Source organism: Varanus komodoensis, unplaced genomic scaffold (genome assembly GCF_004798865.1).
Source record: "Varanus komodoensis strain SLA01 unplaced genomic scaffold, ASM479886v1 scaffold27, whole genome shotgun sequence".
NCBI lineage: Eukaryota > Metazoa > Chordata > Lepidosauria > Squamata > Varanidae > Varanus > Varanus komodoensis.
This window is the reverse complement of record NW_025335701.1, coordinates 14,175,579-14,201,785: the sequence shown is the minus strand read 5'-3', so window position 1 is coordinate 14,201,785 and position 26,207 is coordinate 14,175,579. Positions and strand designations below refer to the sequence as shown.

The following is a 26,207-nucleotide window of genomic DNA, read 5'->3' as shown; positions in this document are numbered from 1 at the left end:
AAAATACATTGAAATACAATAGAACATAATAAATTACCATTAAATACAAAAATACAAAAAATACACTGAGTTACAAACATAATAATATAAGATTAAAATTATCAGTATAATATAAGTAAATAAATAATATAGGAGGAGAAAAGAGAAGGAAGAAGAAGTTGCCCTGGCCAGATCATATGTTTTAATAATTAAAATGATGTTTAAATAAAAAGGTCTTTACCTGGCGCCGAAAAACCAGTAACGACGGTGCCAGGCGGACCTCTTTGGGGAGTGAATTCCATAGGTTGGGCGCCACCGCAGAGAAAGCTTGGCTTGAAACTCAACATTAAGAAAACTAAGTTCATGGCATCCGGTCCTCTCACTTCCTGGCAAATAGATGGGGAAGAAACGGAGGTAGTGACAGATTTTATTTTCCTGGGCTCCAAGATCACCACAGATGGGGACTGCAGCCAAGAAATTAAAAGACGCTTGCTCCTTCGGAGGAAAGCTATGGCAAATCTAGAGAGCATACTAAAAAGCAGAGACATCACCCTGCCGACAAAAGTGTGTATAGTCAAGGCTATGGTTTTCCCACTTGCAATGTATGGCTGTGAAAGCTGGACCATAAGGAAGACTGAGCACCAAAGAACTGAGGCCTTTGAATTGTGGTGCTGGAGGAGACTCCTGCGAGTCCCTTGGACAGCAAGGCGATCAAACTGGTCAGTCCTAGTGGAGACTGCTGACTGCTCTTTAGAAGGCCAGTTCCTGAAGATGAAACTCAAATACTTTGGCCACCTAATGAGAAGGAAGGACTCCCTGGAGAAGAGTTTAATGTTGGGAACAATAGACGGCAAAAGAAGAAGGGGACGGCAGAGAATGAGGTGGCTAGATGGAGTCACTGAAGCAGTTGGTGTGAGCTTGAGTGGACTCCAGGGGCTGGTGGAGGACAAGAAGGCCTGGAGGAATGTTGTCCATGGGGTCGCGATGGGTCAGACACGACTTCACAACTAACAACAACAACAGAGTTACACTGTTAAAGTGGAATAGGGTTGGTCTACTTAAGCCCAAGCCCAGGAGAAGGTAAATCGTCCAATCCTGTTGGGACAAGGATTTTATGAGCTCTTCTGAAATGTAGGATACTGAAAAGTCATCTCCCACAAACTAAATCATTTCCATAAATTTGGGTGTAGCGAGCCTGATGTGTGAAAGCTTTAATGGACATCCGAACTGCAGTACATTGCAATTCGGATGTCCATTGAATTTCAGTGCAATGTACTTTTCAAAGGTTCTTCCAGTGGCACAAAGAAAACTGTAATGGGGGTGATGTCCTTTTGGAGGACACAATCAAGAATCAATTCAGCAAAATAACAAGGAAGCGTTGACTTGTGCTCTTGTTCCCATGCCAAAAATTATCAAGTAAATTCGCCTTAAAACTTGCCCTAAGGCTATATCATCCAGTGCCGCCGGAACATTCTCAGGTGGTTAGGTATATACCAATATATAGGATATGGCTGCCAGATACAAACAATAACCATATTTGACAGGTCATGCTTGATAACTATAAAAAAGTTTCATTTTAATAAGGGTAAGGCTACCAGAAATAAAATATTCCAATATATTGCTCATCTCTCCATTTGCTAGTGAAATCAGTAATTATTCAGACTGAAAAGAGATGAGATCTGTTGTCTTCTCACAAATAAGCAACTTAGCCATTCCTATTAATTTTAATGAGCACTTAACCCCTGTCAGTTTGTTCCAAAAACTCTAGAAGCTTTTCACATTTTCAAGGTTCAGCAGTACAAAGGGTAAAGGAAAAAGGAAGTCTGAACACCCAAGGATCTTCTCTACATACTCACCACCCATTAATGAGGCATGGCTGGCAGGTCTCTGTGCATTAATGGTGCCTCCTCATAATCATGCAGCTGTATTTAAATGGATTCATAATCTTCTCAGGTCACTCAGCTGTAGCTCTATTTAATGTCTAACACATTGCTTTGCCAGGTCTAATTCAAAGCGCTGGGGTAGACTTTTAAAGCCCTAACCAATCTTAAGTTAGGTTATTTGACAGACTGCCCACACTGTAGCAACCTGTGTCTGCTTTAAGAGCACCATCACAGGTGGCTCTCTGGTAGTGTCTTAGTCATATATCTTGTGTTTCATATGCACCAGACCCAACATCTCTTTAGTAACAGTTGGAGTAAGTTAGACAATTGTTGGAGGTATAACACAGCTAATGTTTCCTCGGAGAATATGGTCTTGCAATGTCAGGTAGTTGCCCTTTTGGGGAGAAGGCCATAATATGGATACATGTTGTATCTTCTTAATATTCAATTATGATCATGCTATTTAATTATGACCATGCTCTTTTAAGCTAACTACCTGCTCCTTGAAAGTTAACATGGTGTCAACAGTGGAAGGATTAACACTCACCTCCCAGAATGTGTTGGGTAAGATCTTATAACAGTTTCCACATTTGAATCGGTAGTATATGGAGGGTACTTGCAAACAAATGTGTATTTGGTCTGCTTTTGTTAAAGTGTATGTATAGTTCTTGGGAGTCTTGTGTTTTCGTGTGTGAGGCAATAGGTTGAACCATCAGAAAAATGTCCTCCAGTGACCTCACTGCTGGGCATGTCAGAAAGGGAGAAGATAGTTTCTTAAGTATTCTGGCCCCAAGTTGTACAGGGCCTTGCATACTAATACCAGGATATTAAACCTGGCCTGAAAGTGAATAGGCAGCCAACCCAGTTCTTCAGTAAAGGTACTGCATACTGAAAAGGAACAGCTTCTGATAACAGCCAAGTTGCCACATTAAGCACTAGCTGCAGCTACCAGAGCAGCCTTAAGGGCAGCCTCACATTTAGCACATCAGAATAATTAATTCTTGAGGTCTCCAATCTGTATCACTGTGATCAAGCTGATCCTATCCAGGCCAGGCTGTAGCTAATGAACCAATAGAAGTTGGTAAATAACACCATGGTCATTCAGGTATCTGGATACAATGCTAGATCTAAGAGATCCCTGATTTTTCAGAAGCAGTACAATGAAATTCAGAACAGGCAACAAGCCTATCTCGTGAATTCAGGACCAATGCGCTCTCAGGGGTACAATCTAATCAGGATCCAGCTTCAGTTTATTGGCCTTCATCCAACCTATCACTAAGTCCAGGTACTGATCCAGGACTTACAGAGTTTCTGCTGTCATACAGACAGATCTGTGTGTCATCAGCATATTAATAGTACTTGGCTCCTAATCTTCCAACAATCACTCCCTGCAACTTCATATGGATGTTAAAAAATCATAGGGAACAAGAAGGCATCCTATGGAACTCCACAGCTCACCCCACACTACTCTCAAAAATCACCTGCACAGAACAACTGTGACACAATGTCTCCGATGCGAACTTGCAGAATCAATCTAGGAGGATACCATGATTGCTGGTAATAATTCTGCTTAATATCTCTTGGCTTATAACAGAGTTGCATATCCACATTCCTCCCATAATAAAGGTCCTTAAACAAGGTAGACAAAGCTGATTCAGTCTTTTAACCAGACTGAAAGTTGGATGGAAGGAGTCTAAGTTTTGAATTTAATGTCATTAAGAATATCTATCATAGTTTAGAAAAGGAATTTAACAATTCAAATGTTAACACACGTTATGCCCTATCCTTCCTTTTAAAATAATTGTATATAAAATGTTATTTGAGACTGCATCCTAAATGCAATTACTAGGGAACAAGGTCCATTGACTTTAAATGAACTTGTTCTGAGTCACACTAAGAATCAAGGTCCAACTGAACTTATTTCTGAGTAACTATAGGATTGTTGCACATTCTAGTTTATTAAAATATGTATGCCATGTCTCTGTTGATGTTATTTTGTAATACGGATTCATTTTAAACAGTTATCGTAATATTTTAATAAAAGGAACAAAGAACTAATGAGAACAGGTTGCAATGGTACAAAGTTCTGGAGAGGAGAAAAGGTATCTGCATGAAGTTTCTACATATGTTTACTGAGAAGCAAGCAAATTCAGTGGGGTTTGTGACCAAGGATGTGTGTAGAGTATTACACTGTTAATATCTTAGAAACAGATCCTGAAGATGAGTATAAGGAATACTAAGCTTCCCAAGACCACTTCATTTCCCACTCTTTGGACTTTTGTGATGCTCATTTAATTTCTATACCATCCAAGAGCCAAGACTCTCAGGCTGGTTTTAAAAAATGTTCTTTTCATTTTAGTCTAATGAATAGTTTGACTACCTGTTTGCATTTCCAGACAGTTAAGGTTATAGTCCTACAGTAGCCTGAAAGCAAGCCTCGCTGAATTAACCGGAGTTCCGTCCGAGTAGAACCGTTTAACACTGCATTGCCTCAGTATAAACGCCCGCTGAGAAATACGTCCCGCTGAGTTCAGTGGGGTGTGACCCCAGATGACTTTTCAGCGGATGGCGACCTAACGTCGCTATCCTATACCTGCAAACCAGGGAATTCCATTAAAATTAATGGGGGTTCTCTGAGCAGATTGCGCTGCGAAAAGTCTGCGATTCTTTCACGCGTATTTAGGGAAAAACGAACTGAAATCAGTTTGCTTTATTGCAAAGGTAGAGAAGACCCAAAGCTACTAAACTGAAAGCCCGCGCAGTTCCCCACCCGCATCCGCCAAGACGTCTGCGCGTTACGTTCACCCCACGAACCAAGCAACAACGGCGCTCTGCCCCCTTTCCGCCTGCTTGGCTCATATGCGCATGCCCAGTGATCTTCCCCTCTGGTGCTCTCCCGTTTCCAGGAGTGACTAGACGCTCCTCCTTGCGCATGCTCCGCAAGCCTGCAGCCGATAGGGGCGGGCCGTGTGTGGGGGAAGGGCCCGCCGTCTTCATGGCGCGTGCGCCGTTGCATGGGCTTGCCTCACCTTTTCTTTCTTGGCGTGGGCCGACGTAGTGGGCGGAAGTGGTGCAAGCCAAGAAACGGAGAGCTTCACAAATCTGTGTTTTATGAACTGTTTCTGTATAGACGCTCCGATAAAAAATTTATCGCTGGTTTTGGGTTTCCCTTTTCCCGGCCTCTTCCTGCTCAGGGCGTGTTGAGGCTGCCGTAGGCCGCTGCAGCGCTAACCGCCGTGCCCGCCACCCTTTCCCGCCACGAGAGGCAGCAGCCCAACCGCCGCCTCACCCCTTTCCGGTGCAGCGAGCCCCGCCCACTCCTTCCCTGCCGCCGCCGCCGCCGCCGCTCTTGGTCTCGTGAGCGCTGCCGGGCTCTCTCGCCTTGTCCCCTGTCAGGGCGGCAGCCGCTATGTCGGACAAGGAGTTCATGTGGGCCCTCAAGAACGGAGACCTGGACGAGGTGAAAGACTACGTGGCCAAGGTAAGGCGGGGCGGCCGGCCGCGGGAGCCTAGCGAACAAGGAGCCCTGGCGTCTCTTACCCCTCCTGGGCCTGAAGCGATGGGGAGGTTCCCCCACCGCCGAAGCGGCCCTCCTCCTCCTCTTGCTCCTGGGAGTGGTTTTCCCTTTGAAGTCGCAACCTGAAAAGTGCCGGGGCTCTAGCCTTTCTGATAGGCGTGTTCTTGGCCTCCTCTACCAGTTTCGAGTGTGAGGCCTTCTGGCGCTATCTACACATGCTCTGAAGAGCCCTTGCCCTACGTCACCTCTTCTGGGACTGAGTCTTGACACCAGGAATCATGCTGAGGAGTGGATGGGTGTCCCTGCTTCAAGTGAAGACTTGGGGAGGGATTGGCCAGAGAAAGGATGTAGCCTTAGGGATATCCTAATGATAACAGGGTGCAAAAGGCAGAAAGCTCCTCTAGGTAGAGGCCTAGTTTCCTCCCACCATTCTTGTTTTGTGTTTGGGCCTGGTTGGGGCCGGTGCTACACATGTTGGGTCAGGTATTTTTCTGTTCACCATTTCTTCCACCCCAGACTGACTCTCCCAAATAAGCTCATGACTATGAAAGCTTGTTTTTTTGTCCTGTTTTCCCAAGCAACATGGAAGGAAGCATCACCCACCACCCCCAAATTTAGTTGTTTTGTAGAACCACATCTACAAAGACTCATCTTGATTGTTTCAGTTCTATTGAATCTGTAGCATAGCGGCCTAGTGTTTGTATTGCCATTTTAATCTTTTAATTTTCATTAGTAAAACATTCACTGTACTAACCTATCATTAAGCAAGAGATAATATTTCAACAGTGATCACTATACCACCATACAGATACTTCAAGTCTATAGGTTACATCCACTCTGGAGGTTCCATAGATCTAGATTAAGGTAGGAAGTAAAAAGTTGGTCTCTTCAGATAATTATATGGGATTGAGGAAGTTCTATACCCCCAAGGGCCACCACACTTTGGTTGTCTTAAAAAAAAATTGCATTGTTCTACAACTTGAAGAATGATATAAAGAACAATTTGGCTATCTGTTTGCGTACCTCCTCCTCACTCTGAGAATGCTGAGCAAAAGTGATCCATTGGTGCAAACTTGTGTAGAAAGCATTATCAGTCCTAAAATGAGGCATAATTTTTAGAGGGCAAAGATGATGCAGCCCATTCCGATTACCAACTTTCTGCTAAGTTTGTGTTGAGGTAAAGGTGACAGCAATGAAAAACTGGAATAGATTAAAACCCTTTTAGTACTTTTTATCCAGCCAGGTTCTTATAATATGGCTAGCAAAATGATGGTTAGGCCTAGCAAAACCTGGTAAAACATGCATTGTGCCGAAAACTTTTTGCTGTTTTGTCTTCTGTCCTTTTCTGCTTCCTTACTCTAACACAAATTTTAATTGAACTGTGTGTGGGAGAGTAGGAGAGAGAACATATGCTGTGCAATACGAGGGCAAAGTTAAAGCTAGTTCAGCCAAGGGTTTTCACTGCTTACATATGCATTTGTGGTGGTTAAACGAATGGCAGTTTGAAGAGTTGCTGCCAATAGTAGTAATGACGAATAGTATAATGAGAATAAGAGTTGCAGAAAACACTATAGGCCTTCAACCTATAGTCCTGAGTTCAAGCTCTGGTAGCTTCCCAGTTACAATTTTTTATTTTCATTTTCTTATTTGTGGGATAGCATTGTTAAGTTCTTTAAAATAGAACTATTACAGGCACTATCCTATGGTCCCTGGACAGGAATAGTTTCAGGAGACAGACTTCAGATCTCATCCCTCCTGCTTCCCTTTGCAGCTTCCATGGAAAGAACAACATTGCTTACCTGAAATTACTTGAAAGACAGCCTGCCCACACCTTAACATCAGCAAGAAAGGTTCTTCCCTTTTGTTCACATGTTAAAGCACTAGTTTTTGACAGCATGAGAGAGGTCCTTTTCCACAGTGAGCCCAAACCTCTGGAATAAGTTGTCATTGGGGGTCCCCCAGACCCTTTTATTTCAACATGAACACATTATTTTACTCTGGCCTTCCTGTTATGTTTGTGGTTTCTGATTTCATTGTTTTTAATATTGCATTGGTTTTTATTACACTTCTTTTCTTGTTTGTTGTATGCTGCCTTGGGAGGCTCCTGCACTGAAAGGTGGCCAAAAATATTTCAAATAAATACTTTGGTAGAGATCAAAACTGGGTGTTCCATGGAGAGGTGAAGGGAGAGAAGTAGATGAGCTAGGATACAAAAGTTTCTCTAGGCCTAACTCCTGCATTACACCTCTTCTAGTCAAGTTTAGGAACTGGTCTAGAGAAAAAGAAATAAGGTTGTGTGAGAGGCGAAAATCACCTGTTCACTCTTCCAAATCTGCTAGCAGTAGTCCAGTAAGATGTTGGATACTTGGAAGCCTCCAACTTCAAAGACTTTCTTCTAATGGGACTGCAACATTTCACCCTTACATATGACACAAGTTTTATTGAGGGGTACTTTGTGCTTTAAATCCCCAAGAAGTCTTCATTTATTGAGGGAATATTCAGAAGATTAATCTTAATGCAAAGGGCATTCTGGTGATTTAAAACTGTAGGATCCTGGAAGTGGAAGGCAGGCAATGGAATTTTGTTAAAGTGGGGGCCAAACAAGTTGTTCATTCTGTTTAAATGTGAAACTTCTTCATTTATGTAGTAAGATATAAGATGGTTTTTGGTAAGAAAGTCCCTCAGGAAACATTTGGATAGCAAAGGGTACTTTTGTATCTTGGAGCTCCGAGGAGAAAATGACTTGGGGACAGAAGCTGTAAAGGTAAATGGTAACCAGGACGATTCCCCACTCCTTGCCTGGGTACCCTCTTTGCTTTCTAAAACAAGGCTCTTCACTGTATTATCAAGGAACTTGCACATGTGCTGCTGAGCACCAGCTCCTGAGCTAATGATGAGCATTGATATGTTACATTCTATAGAAGCCATACATGTGGGCCAGAAGTCTTACTTCACAAAGGTCTTGCAAGATGTATGTATCTTAAACATTGTCCATTTAATGAGAAGAGGAAATGCATCTCACACCCTTTATTTATTTATTTAAAACATTTCTATGCCGCCCCCATTGCAACAAAGCCTCGGGGCAGCTCACAAAAAATACAGCTCACAAAAAATACATACATAAATAATAATATAATAATTTAAAAGAAAAAAAACATTTAAAAACCCCTGGTGCATTCTCGGCTAATTTTAAAATCCTGATTAATTCAATAATTTAGCAATTAAAATAAGTTTTAAATAAAAAGGTCTTAGCCTGGCGCCGAAAAACAAATAACGACGGCGCCAGGTGGACCTCTCTGGGGAGCGTATTCCATAGATGGGACGCCACCACAGAGAAAGCCCTCCTCCGGGTACTCACCCTCCTAATATAATTCACAGAGGGTTCCCGGTGAAGGGCATCCGTTGCTGATGCCACATTCCTAAGATTTCTGCAAGGGTGGCATATATCAATATGCACAGCTAACTATAAAGGCCTTTCTGTCTTGAATATCATTCAAGCAAATTATTCAAGGTGTACTCATCTATTTTCTATCCCTCTGCTTGACCTCATCTTTTAAAAAACAAAACAACCAAAAATCTTTCCTTTACGTAAAACAGATAATATGGAATTGACCTTTGCCTGTTTTTATGTTCTGTGTTTTACAAATATAGGGCAATACAACAGTATAGTAGTGATGTCCCATATTTGTGTGAAGCAATAATCGACATGTGTCACATGATACACTATATAATTCTTTTGAGTTCTTCAAGCATGTGTTTTTTGATGCTGAGTTTGACTTTTGTTTGACTTGCAGGGGTGTTTGCTTTTCATCTTTCTCCAACTGAATTTTAAACCCATGTGGTTAGTCAAGCCAAACAGCTCCCTGTGTTCCATACATTAATTGACAGACCTCATTTAGAGCTCTGTGTACAGTTCCAGGTTCTACACTTGAAGAAGAGTTATAGATCAATTAGAGTGGCTCCAAAAGATGGCAAAAATGGCAAGTAGTATGAAAAACAAGTCCTATGAAAGAGAATTGGATATGGTTTAGCCTGGAGAAGAGAAGACTGAGTGGAGACATGATGCCCAAAAGGGTCCTCAAATACCTTGAAGGGCTGTCACATAGAAGACAAAGGACTATTCTTTGTTACCCCAGAGAGCAAGGCTTTAACTTCAGTTATAGATAGGTGGGCTGTCAGTTGCTAGGAGTTTAAGCAGATGCTAGACCACCATCTTTTAAAGATGCTTTGGCTCTAGATGTCCTGTATTGAGTTGAGCTTGGAGTAGAGAGCCTGTAGAATCCTTCTGTCTCTTTGACATAAAAAGAACCTAAATGTATGGTCTAAGTACCATATGCTATAGACTTAGTGATGGGGTGCTGCTTTGTGCTTTCACAGTTCCTTTTGTAACACTTCTAACCAGCTGAAAGCCAAAGAGCTCACTACTTTGATCTGCAAGATCTTTTTCTTTATAATTACAGCCAGAACCTTTTTAGTGTGATAGAGAATTATTCCACTACCTGATCGTTTACACTTACCTTGAGGAAATGTAAGACATTTGTAGGAATGTTTCATTCTGTAGGAATAAAACTCCAAGAACTTTAATTAGGAGCCAGAATTCATTTTGATCTCATCCTGAAGTGATAGGTTTGTTACAGCTTTCTAAGAATGAATCTAGTTATTTTTCTTAGATTCTCAGGTACTAACACACAGTATCTGTACAAGCAGTAAGGTTAATATTGTCCTGGAAAGAGCTGTTAAGTAGTTATTAGTAAGAACCAGAGGAGAAAATACATGAAAGTGGACATTTGTATTCTTCAGGTTACGAATAAGTAACATCAGACTAAGAGGTGTGCATTCAGTGGCCCAAAGGGATTATAGCATTAGTGCTGATGAGCATTCTGTAGCAATTTGACGGAATTCCTTTTTCAGAGAAATAATCTTTTAGTGGAACAATAGGGAAATGCAAAAGGCAGAGTAAAAAACAAAGATAGCTGGATTGGCTTAATCGAAAAGGAAACGTAATAAGCATTTTAAATTATTAAATCATTTATCACTAAATTTATTCATTGTGCCTTTTTATAGACTGATGCCATAGTGTATTGAATGGAAAAAGACAATACAAATTTAATTCACTTTTACAATTTGAGATGGCAAATGAACAATGGCAGTTAAATGATTAGACTTTATCAAGAGTTTTATTCAGGATGGGAAGTACAGTATCTGCACTGTCTAGAAGCCTTTGAGTTTTAATAAATGAAGGGTATATGAAACAGTTCTTGAATCCTGATCCAAGAAATGGAAAAGTCACTATTCATACTTTAGTAAGCTTGGCATTCTGTCATATCTTCCATATATGCTTCCATATAGCCTGAAGTACCTCATCCTGGCTAATCTTGGCAGCTAAGCAGGGTTGGGCCTGGTTGAAACTTGGATGGGTGTCTTAATGTTGTGAACCTCCCAGAGTGCTTTGGCTGTGGGCAGTAAAGAAATGTAATGAATAATAATATGCTGAAAACTATATTAACAGAGTGAATCACTGACATCATGCATCATGTGAACTGGTGATGAATTTGTCAGGTGGCTTAAGTTTGGGATATAAGCCATCCTGACAAACTATGGTGTTTTGTAGGATTTGTTTGACCCACAATGGGTTTTTGTGTGGATAACATAGCCCATCACGTGTCAACGAAGACTGCTAATGAGCTGATTGGCAAGAGTGTCAGACTCCTTGCCGCTCTTGCCAAGCAGCACTTTGGGGTGGCTGGCAGAAGCCTCCTCGGCACCACCACTGTGAGCCCTGGCTCCCAGGTTTGACAGCCATGAGCTGGTTCAGCAATTATAATTTTTGTAATTTTTTGTACACAGATAATATGAACAAAAAGTCATTATTTTTCAGTCTTATTTACATGACTGGAATTGTTTGCAGAAATACAAATAGGTGGATTTCAATCCTCATCTGGGGCGGAGGCTTGCAATTCATTTCCCCCCTTCCTTGGTTTCCCTTGTCAGTACACTGAAGGTAGACTGTGAAGTAAAACAATGTGAGGGGCTTTCCCTGAGAAGGAGTAGTTTTAAGATTTATACTTCCTTTTCAGCAAGATCCTTTTTTTTCCTCCCATCCCTTCAAGTCTTTGTGGAGAGTAAATTTTAGCCTTTACCCTGAGTCTGTAGAGGCTTGGGAAAGACTTAAAATGTATCTCCCCCCACCCTCCTCCTTTCTTTCACAGGGAACCCACGTTTGACAGGTACCTCCCTTTAAAAATGGAGCTTTGCATGGAGGTGGGTGGATTTGGAGTGGGTCAGGCTCAGATAGAGAGACTGACTCCTTGTGGTTGCCAGACTGGGGATCATGAAAGGTGGCTGCATAACCACTTTTCATGTTCTCCAGGAAACATTTACAGCACTGGGAGCTGTGGAGAAAGATTCACTCACTGTGAGATCTCTCCTGTGATACCTGTGGGAGGACCACAAAGGGGACCAGCAACTCAGAATGTGTCCAGTTGTCTATTGGGCATATTGTAGCATCTCAGGCAGTTTACCCACATTGTCTGCCTTGTGCCACAGCGTGAGTAGTCACATCATCCAAACTACGCTATTAGGTTTCTCAGATTTTTCTGCAGATTTTTCCAAGTATAGCAATCTTAAGTACACCTTTAACTTGAGGCATTGTGTAATATTTAATATGTTGGGAGTATTCATTTTCTTTAGAATTTATATATAGTGTTATAAACAGTTCTGACACTTTGCAGAGTGACAAACAAAATATAGCAACAATTTTGATTTCTTTATAGTTTCTAAGGTGAGCTGAAATAAAAGTTATGGAAAATATGTCTGTTAATGGCCACAGAGAAACACCAGGTTCAGAGGCAGTATGCTCCTGAGTACAATTTGCTGAGAAGCAAGAGCCTTCTAGGTCATTACTGGAAAACAGGATGTAGAACCAGATGATCTGACCCATCTTCATAAACCTGCGTCAGTTAAACTATTTTTCAGATTTTTATAGCACACTGTTTGTTTAAAACTATCAATTGTTAATGTTAAACTGACAAGAACATCCTTGAGTAGTCTACGTATAATTATGAAAACAAGATGAGAACTTGAAAAAGCACAATGATTATTAGCAGCAAGTTTAAATTATCTATTTGGCACTAGGCTGGCTTTCCCAACCTGGCATCCGCCATATATTTTGCAGTCTAGCCCCTTTCAGCTCCACGGACTATTATCAGGGAATTGTAGGGATTAGTAGGCCAAGACATCTGGAGGGTACCAGTTGGGAAAGACTGCACTAGACAAAGATGAACAATTTACATGTATTTTTAAATGTGTATTTACTTAGTTATTTGCTACATGGTTATGTTGTTTGGTTAGCATAATTTAATATTTGTATATTGAAAATAATAGAGGGCTTTACCTTTAAGAGCCCATACCTTGAAGCCTGTTCAGGCTCTTGGCTTGGTGGAGAAATGTAGTTAAATTAAGATAACCTCAAATTAAGAAGTTTGTAAAATGCTTCAAAGTGAAGTTGCTACTCTTCTGATAGCACCCTAGAAATTAGATTTAATGGCTGCTAACCAGATCAAGTATTCTAGTGGTCCTAATAATGATGGACCTTCAGGCTATGAACAGACAGATTGTTGTGGCATGCAGGGAGACTGTTAAAAAGAAAAGAGGTATGTCTGCATAAAAGGAATCGGAAAAAGAAACTGTTGTGATCAATAGTTGGAAAAACATGTCACAGATCTCAGGCACTCTTGATTCTTGGAATGAGGCATTGCTTTTCAGACTGCCTTCTCCACATTCCACTAAATTCTGAAATAACTATTTTATGCAAATATTGGTTACTTTGCTGTAGTGTATTTAAATAATAGTGTATTGCCTACCCATTGATCATTGTTATATTTTACAAAGGAGTTATATAAAATGATTAACCTTTATTAATACTGAAGGGTGAAGATGTTAATCGGACACTGGAAGGTGGGAGGAAACCTCTTCACTACGCTGCAGATTGTGGACAGCTTGAGATCCTGGAGTTTCTTCTACTAAAGGGAGCTGATATTAATGTATGTTGATAAAAATCAGTCAGGCTTGGATAAAGTTCTCTTTCTCTCTCATTGGCTGTAGACAAATGATAATTCTTAAGAATGCAAAATGATAACAAAGAGGCATAGTTACTCTTGGTATATGCACCAACTGGTTCTCTTCTGGTGTTGCCATTGGTCAAACAGATTTTTTGTATCTTTGAAGCAGTACAAAATCAAATTTATTACGAATAATAGAGTATGTACACTGTGGATACTAATGCTGCATGCAGTACTTTGAGAAACTACTCTGCCTCTAGCCTTGATTAACCATTTAAAAAAATCACTAATGAAGTTAAATTGGATGGATCAAACAGTTGAAGGCAAGTTTTCTGTGTTTCCATTTTAATGGACTAAATATTCACTGTCATACCTATGGGTAAATCCTTACTTATGCTAGTAAGGTTGTCATCTTGGAAAGTACTATTTGCAGGATATTTGTGTACTATTTAGATTAAAGTCTGGTAGTTTGCTTATGTGCATTCTATCCCAATTTTTCATGACTGGTTTTGGTACTTAAATTTCCTGACACATTCTATAAATATGTGTTCTTTATGTTTTTGATTTTCTCTTTCTGTGCCCTCTCCCACCCCCGGGGGTCAAGTCTTGCCTACTGGAAAGATGCCATAAAAGAAAAGTTGCAAAAATTGAATACAGGCTTGGATACTTCTTTCTTGCCACTACAGTTTTAGGAACTCCAAATAAGTTTTTTTATGTTTTCAGGTTAATTTATTTCTCTAACCTTAGGATGAAACGACATGTTACAGTGGAAACACAAGGTTCCCAGTCCTCTGTTTTCCTTAAATATAGAGGAAAGAGGCAGCCTTTCTAGGGAAGAGTCATCAGTAGTCACTTCTCCTTTAGCCATCTGTTGATTCTCTCCTACACATTCCCCACCACTGCCATTTAAAATCACTTTCCACAAGCAGGGCTTTGTGGAACTAAGCCTTTCAGAGAGGAAGCCAAAGGTCAGAACATACTGGCAGAGGAGTATAAAGTTCCTTCAACAGGTGAAGTTGAGTGCCCCAAATGCATTTAGAAAAGTTACTGCTGGTTCTAAATATGTGCTGGTGCAGTTAAATCCTTTTTTGCATGTAAGCACCAGCCATTTTTTCATCAAATATAAAGAACATCTGCAGCCACTCTTTCTTTCTCAATTGTTATTTCTTATTCTTACATAGCTGCAAACTATTCCTAATGCTATCAGAGCATTTTAACCAATAATATATACCAGGTGGATGTTTTGTAAACTCTTAAATTCTTATTTGATGCCCTTTCTTCTTTTTATAGGCTCCAGATAAACACAACATTACTCCACTTCTTTCAGCAGTTTATGAAGGCCATATCTCCTGTGTGAAGTTACTCTTGTCAAAGGTGAGAATTTTAGATTTGCCTTTGGATTGTGATATTTGCATCAACATAACAATTCAATAAAGCTTTCAAAAATTTCATTTTCATAATTTATAGAGAACAAATATTTATAGCATTTTATACCTCCTTCACATGAGTCACCAAGAGATATAACAGATCAGATAAACAACCAACACTGAAATAGTGTTAAAACCACTATTAAATCTAAGACCACAAATTAAAAAGTTGCATCCTAATTTTTCTGAAAAGTTGATTATGGGGACAAATAAGAGTGTTCAATTATTAGGGAGTATTACAAGAGGAAGCCCTTTCATACTTGCCTAACAAAGGGGTTGTACGAACAGTGATGGCCACAGAAAGGTTTCTTCTGTGTATTTTAATGAGGAACAGATAGGTTCATTGCAGGGCATTTAAAAGCAAGACAGGTAGTTGTTTAGATAACCAGGCCCTAAGCCAGTTAAAATCAACACTTCAAACTGAGCTGGGAAAGTAAGGCCTATCCAGTGCAGTTTGCCCACTATTGCAATAAGATGTTCTTGATACTGTGTACCAGTTAACAGCCTAATGGTCCTATTGTACACACATTGAAGATTGTAGCTGTTCTTTAAGATTGCTATAGCCACAATGGGACCAAAATTGGATAATTGTTGCCAGATTAGACATTCAGGAAATGTTGCATCTGCTGCATTTAACATAATTGTTCATATGCTCCTCACTGCCACCTCCTGGAAATCTTGCACAGCACAGCATCAAGGCACATTCCAAGCTATGACTCTGATCTTTCCTGAGCCCAGCTTTCTACTGCTAAACAGTGTTTCTGCCTGGTCTAGATCAGGGGTCCTCAAACTTTTTAACCAGGGGGCCAGTTGTAAGGTGCCAGTGCTGGGTGCGGGCCGGAAAGGTGGTGCTGGCAGTGCGCGAGGGGCGGGGCACATGGCGAGGGGAGCTGGGATGGGCACGCCCCGTGAGGTGGGTGCACGAGGCAGCGGCGTGCTTGCTTGGAGATCGTTTTCTCCGAGTGAGCAAACTGCTGCCTCACCACGCGGGGGGCGAGGTGGGTGGCAGTGGGCACGGGCACACGTGCGGCAGGTCCAAATGGGCATGGCAGGCTGGATCCAGCCCCCAGGCTGTAGTTTGAGGACCCATGGTCTAGATCTAATTTCAGCTTGTTCTGTATACTGCGGTCAGGTTCAATTTTATATGCTTTTAAGGGTATAGCATCATAATCATTAAATATCTGTACTTCCCAATAGCTGAAGTTCTCTGAACTATTCATAACAAAATACAATAAGATATTATCACTGCATTGCATTTATATCCTGCCTTGTTTCCTCTTGTGAGAAGCCCAGAGGAGGTCACATAGTTGCTTTGTGGGGTAGTTTAACCTGAGAGTGGGTAACCTGCCCGGAGTCATATGGTCAGCTGCATGGTAGAGTGGGGACAAGAACTCAGATCTCCCAGGTCTCCAGTGCTGTAACCATATACCACACCAATTCTAGTAACTTTTGTGTCTTGGTCACCACTTCCTTGTTAAGTGACTAAGGTCAGTATAGCTAGGTGCCGTCTCCTTTTTATAAAAAAATCATACATAGTGGTCATATATGTGGTCAGAAGCTTCCAACCAGAGCTTGTGTACTCAAAATTAACAGACTTTCAGACTCAGCATCTGGTTAATGAGAGAATTCCTATTCACTGTTGCCACTCCACCTTCCTTCTTCTGCCCCTCCCCCAATATTAGCCTACTGTGCCATGAATTACCTAGGCAGATAGAGTTGACTAAGATGCACTTCTCCCTTGGTCAGGCCTCAGGGATGTGAGAGATAATTTTTAGCATCCAAAATCAAATTGTTGATGGTTGTCTTCCCAGCAGCTGGCCTGTCATTAAAAAGAAGTTCCTGTAGATCTAAGGTACTGCCTTTGTACTCTTTTGTCATGGGCGCTTTGGTAGGATAAAGAGGAAAAGAGCAACCTACCCTCCTCCTCTAGGTTGCAAACTCCCCCTGTTGAACTATTGAAAAGCCTATGGAAAAGTACAAGCCTTTGACCATAAGCTCTCACAAGATGCAAAAGGAAAGAAAAGGTAATTGACAGGCCATCTCTCAGCCCTGTACATTTTTGTGATGTGATCATGGCCCAGCCACTTTTTCCCATGCCTTTTGCTACACAGAAAAGCTTGCTGAGTTCTTCCTGCCCTGCTTGTAGACGAAATCAGCTTATATATTTACCTTTAAAAACATCTCAGCTATTGTGATGGCATCAAATGTTTAGTGCAGCAAGGGACTGGGGGAGAGATTTTGTGCCTGACTGAGATACTAGAGCAGTGATTGAGCAGGTGGAGGTGCTGAATTTTGAAACAGCCACATCTGTAGGATATAAAAACTGTCCTGTACTAAAGCAGTCAGGCTATTGTTGTGAACTGCCCAGACTGCATGGAAATAAAATTATTGTTATTACACTGTGCTAGATCAGTGTACCTTGTAAGTGTTTCTTCATGGTCTATGGCAAATCTTTCTTAGTTCTGCTACCTCAGATTTTTCACACGACAACGATTTTTTGGGGGCATTTTGCATGTATAAGATGGAGTCTACTGCTGAGCTTGAGTTACAGGTCTTCAGCAAATTTCTTGATCTGTGATTATTTCTGTGATAAGCAAAGTAACTACTTTGAAGCCAAATAGAAAATTTCCTTGGTCTCTCCCTAGGGAATGTAATTACTAAGACTAAATGGTTAATTTCTGCAGGAAGGAAGGATTTGTGGGTAGAGTTTCCCTGTCACTTTAACAACTGCATCTTTATTTGATAAAATTAGGGCTGCAAGCTTTCGATTAGTAAACAAGAACGGATTTCATAAGCAAAGTTGAAAATTAAGGGTAGGGTTTTCTGTTTTGTTTCTGGAGGACAGGAAATGAGAAAGAAAATTAAATGGGCTTTCCTTCTAATACTGGATGTTAATATGTAGTGTTTAAATCATTCATCTCCAAAAGGCACCAGAAGTGTCTCATAGTACATATATTTAATTGGTTATTTAATTGATCATCTCATTGGTTGACACCTATAAGCATATTTTTCTCCAGGTTTACATCAATTACCCCTGTACAGTGTTTTAGTTTTTGATTAGCTAAACTAGGTGCACACAACCTGTCCTTGCCCAGAGGTTGAGTTACTCCCAGCTACCACCAGACCATACAGATTGATTAGATAATGTTGAGGGGATGGCAGGTTGCCTCAAAGCCCTGTCTCCTCCCATGATGTTATGACTCACCCACTTTTTCCCGTGCCTCTTCCTACATAGAAAAACTTACTGAATTCTACATGCCATGCTTGCATTCTGATCAGTGTGGGAAAGGACTTAGCCCACACTTGCAAGACCAGGGCCTACAAACCCCAGCCAAGTACAGCACCTTCTTCCCACCCCTCTTGCATCCTGACTGTGATATAGAAGGTGACTTCGTTTTGTAAACTCCACCTAAGTGGGAAAATCCCTGAGTTAGCTCTCATGAACGATAACATGGGAATTCTGTTGTTTGGTTAGAGCTTGCAATGCTACAGGCTGGGGGTTGCCCCTCCCTTAGGCTAAATATTTCAAGTTAACAGAAAGCACAGTCCAGTGCCCCCTGCTCTCAATCCACATAAGCTGCCAGAGCGTGTGCCCTGTATTTCATCTGAGCAACCCTTTCTGGTACTGTGGATGAAGTGGTAGAGAGGGGGAGACTTCAGCTGCCTAGATACAACATAAGCCGTTGGCCCCAGCCTCTTTTCTCTTCATCTCTCAGCACAACCCCTTTCCTCCTTTCTGAGGCCAGTTAGCAACTGTGAAGAGGCAGTCAGCACAGGTCTTTGCACACTGGCTGTGAGAGAAGCAGGGACTCAACCTTTAAGAGTTCCAGTACCATGGTGGCAGGACCTTGGGACTTGGACTCCACATAATCCTGTGGTCTCCCAGACAGTGTTGGAAGGCCATGGGATTGTGCCCTAAACCTTCCACATTATGCATGGACTTTTTCCCCTGGAGATACAGTGTATTGCTAAGGATGATATGAATAAAGTACAGATTTCTAGAAACCTGGTCTTCTGAAGTACAGAGTCCTCCTTATAGCACTGTGCATGTGGTGACATCGGCATTTTAAAACAAAGGAAGTTGGAGCCAAGTCATTCTAAGAACAACCCCATTTGTCAGGGTGACAGGATACTTCTCTACTTTTGGTGACAACACATTTAATACTCTTAAGTTAGTTAAAATGGTGGGTCAAAATTAAATCTATTGCCAACAATACAGTTTCAATTTCAAGGCAGTAGACATGAGTTATGAACTTTTATCATTCACTTTCAAGTATACACAGTATCAAGCTAGTCAAACCTTTTGGATTTATTCTTTAGGCTTGGAAGATTGGAATTAGGGATGAGTATAAAAGAACTAAAGTTCAGAGGAGATACTCAAGACTTTAAAAAAAAAATCAGGACCATATTTTCTGACTTTGATAACCAGTTTTCAGTCATGTTCCTGTGTTTTCCATCATAAATTAGTTGATAGAATTTTGACTAATAAAATGTTGATTCCTTTAAGTTTAATCCATGTTCAGCACAACCTGGATCACCATGCAGTTAAATAGTGACTGCAAACTAGAAATATAGAACTTTCAGCTCAAGGGCCAAATTAACATTTTGGAGATCTACTAGAAGGCTGCATTCCAGTGATGGGTCGATCAGTCCAAAAAACATTTTATTTTAGGTTAAAGTCTTAGCAGAGGCCTTTCAACTTTTAGGATAGGGGAAAAAAATCTGCCCACAAATTGTTTAACCACTGAATTACTAATCAACAAATAGTGGTTTGGTAAAAGGATGTGGGCTCAGGAGAAAGGAGCATGGGCTTGATGTGGGTACTTTACTGAGCTAAGATTCTGAACCCCTGATCAAAGCTCTGCAATTTATTTCCTAATCAAGGTTCAAGCCATATGTTTGCAACATTCAGAGGTCAAATGATTATAATGGAGAAAAGCAGTGAATGGAGGAGTAACCTTCTTCCCTGCTGGCCACTTTCACAAGTCTACTCCCACCTGTCTGGTTTGGGTCTGATTTAGCATTTTTCCATACGTCTGCCTTGAAGACCTTCTTTGCATGCGAATGATGTTATTCTCCTTCCTTTCAGCCCAATTTTAACAATATTTTCTCCAGTCATGATAATTGTGAAATAGCATAGATGTGTGAATTTTTAAAATAAGTGCTGTTACTTTTATTTGTGTTCTTTTCCTTATATCCTAGCAAAAAGGTTGCTATTTGCAGATTGAGTAGGAAACTTTCCCCATATCCTCAGCTAAAAGGGCAAGATGTGGGATTTATACTAGCTTCACAGTATAATGATTTTTTTCTGGTTTTGCTAAATATTAAGACTCTGGTAATATCAGTAACAAAGAGAATGTTTGTTTCAACTTAGTGCCTTTTTGCAAGTAGTTTGTGAGCACTCAAGGCAGATGTCTCTTACACTCCATTCCTTTTGTGTTATTTTCTCATGCTGCTTTACTGAAATTCTTTTACTTTAAAATGTGGACAATGACAAGCTCAAATTGATTTATTATTTCATCACAAAATAAGGTGTATTTGGAAAATGTCAAGTGTTGAGATTGCAGGTGATTGAGTGTTCCTAGGTATTGCTGACACACTAATCATAGTGATTGGCTGTAGTCCATTACAGCTATGATTTTGACAGAGTAGAGTCATTAAGTGTCTTCAGGACACACTTGTGTGCTTGTGGTGCTTCAGACCTGCCCAACATCCCCTTGAAAACAGAAGTACAGATAAACCAATGGAAAGTTGATGATTTAAGTTAAAGAACAGAAACTACTTTTCTTCCATGCTGTTTTCAGATTACTGTATAACAGTGATTAAAGCACCTGCCAAGAAGCAAATCCTGATTGTGTAGGCCAGCATGTTTGCACAGACCCTGAAGAGGAAATCTCTAAGATTTAAACCCCTCCTTTCCTAATTGTGAAGTTGAAAATGTCTGTAACTACTGCATGCAACCAGAGGTTAAGCAGCCATTCTTGGAACTGCTTTAGACACATGTTCAAGTTAATTTGTTTAATTCCATTTCTATGCTACCTCATAACGCAAGGGTTCTCTGATGTGTCAATCTCTTATCATAAAAGTACCATTGCTCAAAATCCAAGATACGTCCCTAGCACATTACTAGGTTCAAGTCAAGAAAAACTTTGAAATCCAGATCTTGAGTTCATAATCTAGGTAGATTTTATAATCAGTCCTGTCTTAAGAGTTGTGGGTGAAAAACAGTGCCAGGTCACTTGTAAATACTGAAGCAGCCCTCTTGATTTTAGCTTGTTGATCTTGTGTGGGCATATCATAATTTACCTGTTAACTTCCAAAAGGGTTTTTATAGCAGATTGCTTCTTAACGTAATGCAGTAAGGTGTATTGAAAGATTCCTGACTAGGGTTTGGCCATCCTAGGTATGATTATGTCTTCATTTCTCTCTGTTGCTGCCCACTGCTTTACCACCGAGTTTGAAAGTTTTAACTGTGGACATTTGCCATCCTCAATCCAAACTCTTTTTTCCAGAAAAAAACCTATAAATCTCAAAGGATCCCCCCCCCATATGAGGTAGCAGTAGTAAGTAAGAGGAAAATGGGATTGGCAATAAAGTGCAGTAGCTAACACTGTATGTGTGCCAACAGGATCCACCAATAGCACAAAAAGGAAGCTGACACTTACTAAACCAATACAGAATTAATTGAAATGCTTGTTAATGGAACAAGTCATTGAAGCTAGCTCTGCTGATCTCTCCAGCAGGAGAATTTAGAATTCCAGGGTTCCTCTAGAAAGTGGTAGCTTACATGTTTTCCATTCTCTTGTTACTTAATTTCTGTTTCCCTAGGCTGTTTGCCTACCCTGCTTTCCTGCTAACTATAGTAAGCTGGCTTCTATTTTGCCTATAGGTATCATGTAATAGGCATAAAAGCTATGAACTGATATTTAAAGCATTAATTCACAAGCAGTAACAATGATCAGAAGTATGCTAATTAATGTGTTCTATAAGGTCTCAAAATCCCTTTCCTTCCTAAAGCTTTAGAGCATCATACCAGTTTACATGGAGGACCTTCCTTCTCCCTGCAAATGAAGGCAGTAGTAGTATTTGGAAGGCTTCAAAAGGAACAAATATAAAAATTTCACAAGTGTCTACATAGAAAGATGAAACTTTCAGTGCAACACTGAAAGATGAAACCTCAGTGCAACACTATGTAACTTAACATGCTGTTCGGATTGTGGAATTAATGAAAACCAATATCTTAAATGGTGAATGATTTGGAAGTTCTCTTTGGTATTTTAAAGATAAACACATATGCCCATCAAACTAGTGTGATGCTAGTTAAAGAAATTATACTGCTGTTAAATAAGAAAATCTGCATAAATTCTTTAAAATATCCAAGATAAGCAACTTTAAGTACCAGTTCAATTTCATGAGATATAGTTTCTAGTACAAATAATTATTTTCATGTGCAGTCACACATTGGATTCTTCATCTGCAATGGTTTGGAAACATCTAGAACTCGAAGAGCTTGCAGCCCAAGTATAACTGAACATATGACTTCTCAAAGAACCATGGTTACAGCTGAGCAACCTGTTTTCTATCTCTTTCTCTAAAGTGACAGCTGTTATCTCTTCACAGGGTGCTGATAAGACTGTGAGAGGGCCAGATGGACTAACTGCATTTGAAGCCACTGACAATCAGGCAATCAAAGCTCTTCTCCAGTGATGGATGGACTGAGATCTAATGTCTCTCCTGTGGCCTCACACTGCTGCCTGTCTATCACTCTTCGTATCTTCCAGCTTCTTCAGCTAAATATTGAGAGGGAGGGGGGGAATCACAATAAATCAGACTAGTTAGGTTCCTCTGCCAAAAAGGGGAACCTGTTTGGAAAGAATAGGTATCTATATCATTAGTGTCTCCTTAGGACTTGGTTCAGGATACAGTCTTTCCCAGTTTCTAGCAAAATTGTACCTCTGCTGGGGAAGAGGAAGAGATTGTGATCTGAAATGTTTGTAGTCTATAAACTTTCCTTCTCCTGATGAGACTTGCTGAAACTTGTGAGATGGCTCCTGTACTTGGTATTTTCTAACTTGTAAAAGCAGTAGCAGCCCAGTGCTGCGGTGCTGCCATCTGTCAATCAAGGCAGTGGGATAGCTTCTTTTTAGCTGTGCCCTGTGCCTTAAGTAGGTTGTACAATGCTGAAGGCTTTTGTTTATCATGTCCAAGTATTTATAGAGATCACTAATTTTTACTACCTATTTGAACAAGGATTGCATAGTAAAAACAGGGATACATGTCCAAAGGGGTACTGGGTGAATGATCAAAATCATGCAGTTTTGCTGCCATGCAAGGCATTTGTCAAACAGCCAGTTTGTATACAGTGGCTATTTCTGGGAAAGAGTTTCTCCTCAAAGGCTTCCAACTGAAATCTCTTCATCCAGCACATTATAAAATATACTGGAATGAAATGACAGCTATACACCTATTGGTGCTAGAATATGATGGCTTTGCCCTTTATGGTTTAGACTCAAAATAACTTTCAATACTAAAGAAGAAACAGCTCTCAGTTTAAGTTAATTTCGTTCTTTTAGATAAGGCAGAAATTTGCTTTGTCATAGCTTCATCATTCTCACCACATTGGTCTCATATGTGTATGTATCTTTGACATTCAGTTTGATTTACTGTTATAGCATGAGATCTGTGAAAAATAGCACGGCAAATTCAACAGCCACACTCCCAAAGGAAACACTGACATTTTGCATTTACTGCCCAATAAAGGATGTTAATACAGGTCAATTCACAAATATGATTGAAGATAGCTTTTTAGGGATGTTGATACATAAGGCTTTGTTATATGTGTATGTGTTGATTTAGGGTGCCAGGGCAAATAGCATTCAGGTATCCCTACTCAAAAAGGTAAATAGGATAGGTTTGGTATAATACAGTTTAAAACATCCCAGTGGGGCTTCGGCTGGTTTTGCATCAGGGTGTGTAATATTGTGTCTTGATTCATCATCCAGGTAATTCTGGTGTTTACATGTTTCATGTTATTGAATGTATTTTTTCAATTTTGAAAGCATTTCACTTAAATTTGACAATAAAAAAATTCAGTGTAGCATTCTATTGAAAAAGGATTGGGAACAGTCTCCTTAGACAATGTTAAATTGCAAGTTAGTATTGCAGCTTAAATTGTTTTATTTTTCCTTGCCAGTGATATCATCCATAATATTTAAATAAACTATTCAGCAACTAAGGGAGGCCAATCTTGATTCTTTAAAGTCATTCTGAAAAATAGAGCTATAACTTTTGTAAAAGGAGTGCTATGTGGAACAGCAGGCCTAGCATCCACAGTCTGTTCATGCAGATGTGCACACACACACACACACTGCTGTTATGAAGATACTAGTCTAGTAAGTGGAATTTACAGATTAAATTTTAAATCAAATGTTAGCCCCAAAAGGCAATGGTCACTTGACATTTCTTCTGAAGTGGAGTGAGAGACTGTAATTCTGATTTACATAAAGGAGACATTCTAACCTTTTGGCCGATGACAAGAAAAGTGTGTTATTTTCTCTTCAGTCTTTTTATGTGTTAGTATTGGATCACTTTGCTCTTCTTTCTAGCAGTATGGTGCTCTCGCTAGGGGTTCTGCCTTTTTTCCATAACCATGTAGCCATCTCACTGTTCTTTCTTTGCATGTCTTTACTTAAGAAATTACAAATGGATGATGAGTAGCTATAAATGTATTTTCTAGCCAGTAGGCAAAAATGGTTAAAATACTTACCTGCCTGTTCTTTAAATCTATCAAGTTTTCCTGTAATGCCCACTAAGTAAAATGTCTGACTTCTGATTTCTGGTCTGGAAGTTAAAAACCTAAAATCAAATCAACTTCCTTTCTGTACCAAGATCAACGTTCTGTACTAAAATTATGTTCTATTCTTATGTGAAGAAAAATGTTGACTACCAGTATCTCTCATAACTTCTGTTATAATGAAACCTCTTGAAATAAATAACTTTTCCAAGTAGAAGACTTCAAAAGTACTCAAAATTTACAATCTAGAAATCCAACTCAGCCAGTATGCATTCTTTGAGAATTAAATTTAAAATAACGACATGCAGTTCTAAAGCTTTATGTTCCCCTTTGTAGAGGCATTGCTTTCATAACTTAGGCTTTGTTTTATAATGCAGTACTAAATGGTTAAGTGATTGATAGAAGAAGCTGGTAAGAGTGGGATGTCCTAGTCAAGCAGTTGCAGTGTTGCATGCAAAATCTCAAACTGAACAGTCTTATATTTTATAAATGGAAGAACAATCATATCTTTATACCCAGTGATGGAAGAAAAGTAGTGCTTTGTGCATTTTGATATTTGACCTTTTTCCACAATGTAACTATTTTGACACAGTTTGGTTTATCATTATCATGGTTCATAGACATCAGATTGCTAAATGATACTGTGTTTGTGTTGCAAGAATGAATGGAATAAACTTGAATTGTGTTATAGAGAAATCTGAAAGTTTATTTACTTCTGTATCCTTCCCACACCTCTACTTCAGCTCCCACCCTGCTCTGATATAATCCTCTGCATCTAGTACTTAGCAGTGTAATTAAAATCCTGTGTAAAACAGATGCTAGTCAGCTCATATTGACATCTTAAGGCTGATAAATTGTTATCCTCAAATTAAATAATGGGAATTGTTGCAGCTAAAAGCTAACACTACTTCTGGAAGTGTCTGGTCATCCTTCTACCTCTCTGATATAAGAACAAATTCTGCCTCAACATTATACAGACATGGAACATTACTATAAGCTGCCATTTCATGGCTTCTCTGACAGCATCTTAGAAATTAAAGTTGTATGAAGGTGTTTACAATCCTTTTTTGAGTCTCTCAAACTGAAATTTCCAGTATTCCTTGAAAGTTGGAGAATATGCTGTTTAGCATGCACATGAACTTGAGTAATCAAGTAATTATGACTCAGTACTGGGAGCAGGTTCCAGGCATTCATCCTTAAACTACCTACCCTTGAGCACAGAAAGTGATTCATGCCTATGCATCATAAGTAACTAGCCACAGTGTGCTGTCCTGTTGTGCAAACCCAGACTCCTCCCTACGAAGTGGCTTCTTCATGGCTGCATATGCTTGGGTCAAAAAACATTCATTAGCCTTATCGCAATCTCTGTTTTAGAAGGAAGACTGAGTTCTGACAGCTGTCAAAACTATATGTTCCCATTACTGGGATGACAGTTTTCTGAGTGCCTAGAGTTTGAGGGTCAAAAATGTAGGAGATGTTGAGAACACTTAGGTTAGAGGATCCTAGTGGAAAGGGAGTGGTATACATGTCATTCCTTTTCACCAGCAA

General features: G+C 40.1%; 1 protein-coding gene and 1 long non-coding RNA gene across 2 annotated transcripts in view; one reads left to right on the top strand and one right to left on the bottom strand.

Annotated features, from left to right (window-relative positions):
- LOC123025368 overlaps positions 1-26,207 on the bottom strand; it is a 156,073-nt gene that overhangs the window by 56,405 nt on the left and 73,461 nt on the right. The gene's annotated exons all lie outside the window — the stretch shown is intronic.
- MTPN (myotrophin) lies at positions 5,111-25,355 on the top strand. Its single transcript, XM_044433983.1, has 4 exons — positions 5,111-5,343; positions 13,308-13,421; positions 14,730-14,813; positions 22,487-25,355. The coding sequence occupies exons 1-4, from the start codon at positions 5,272-5,274 to the stop codon at positions 22,571-22,573; spliced, it is 357 nt and encodes a 118-aa protein (XP_044289918.1). The 5' UTR covers positions 5,111-5,271; the 3' UTR covers positions 22,574-25,355.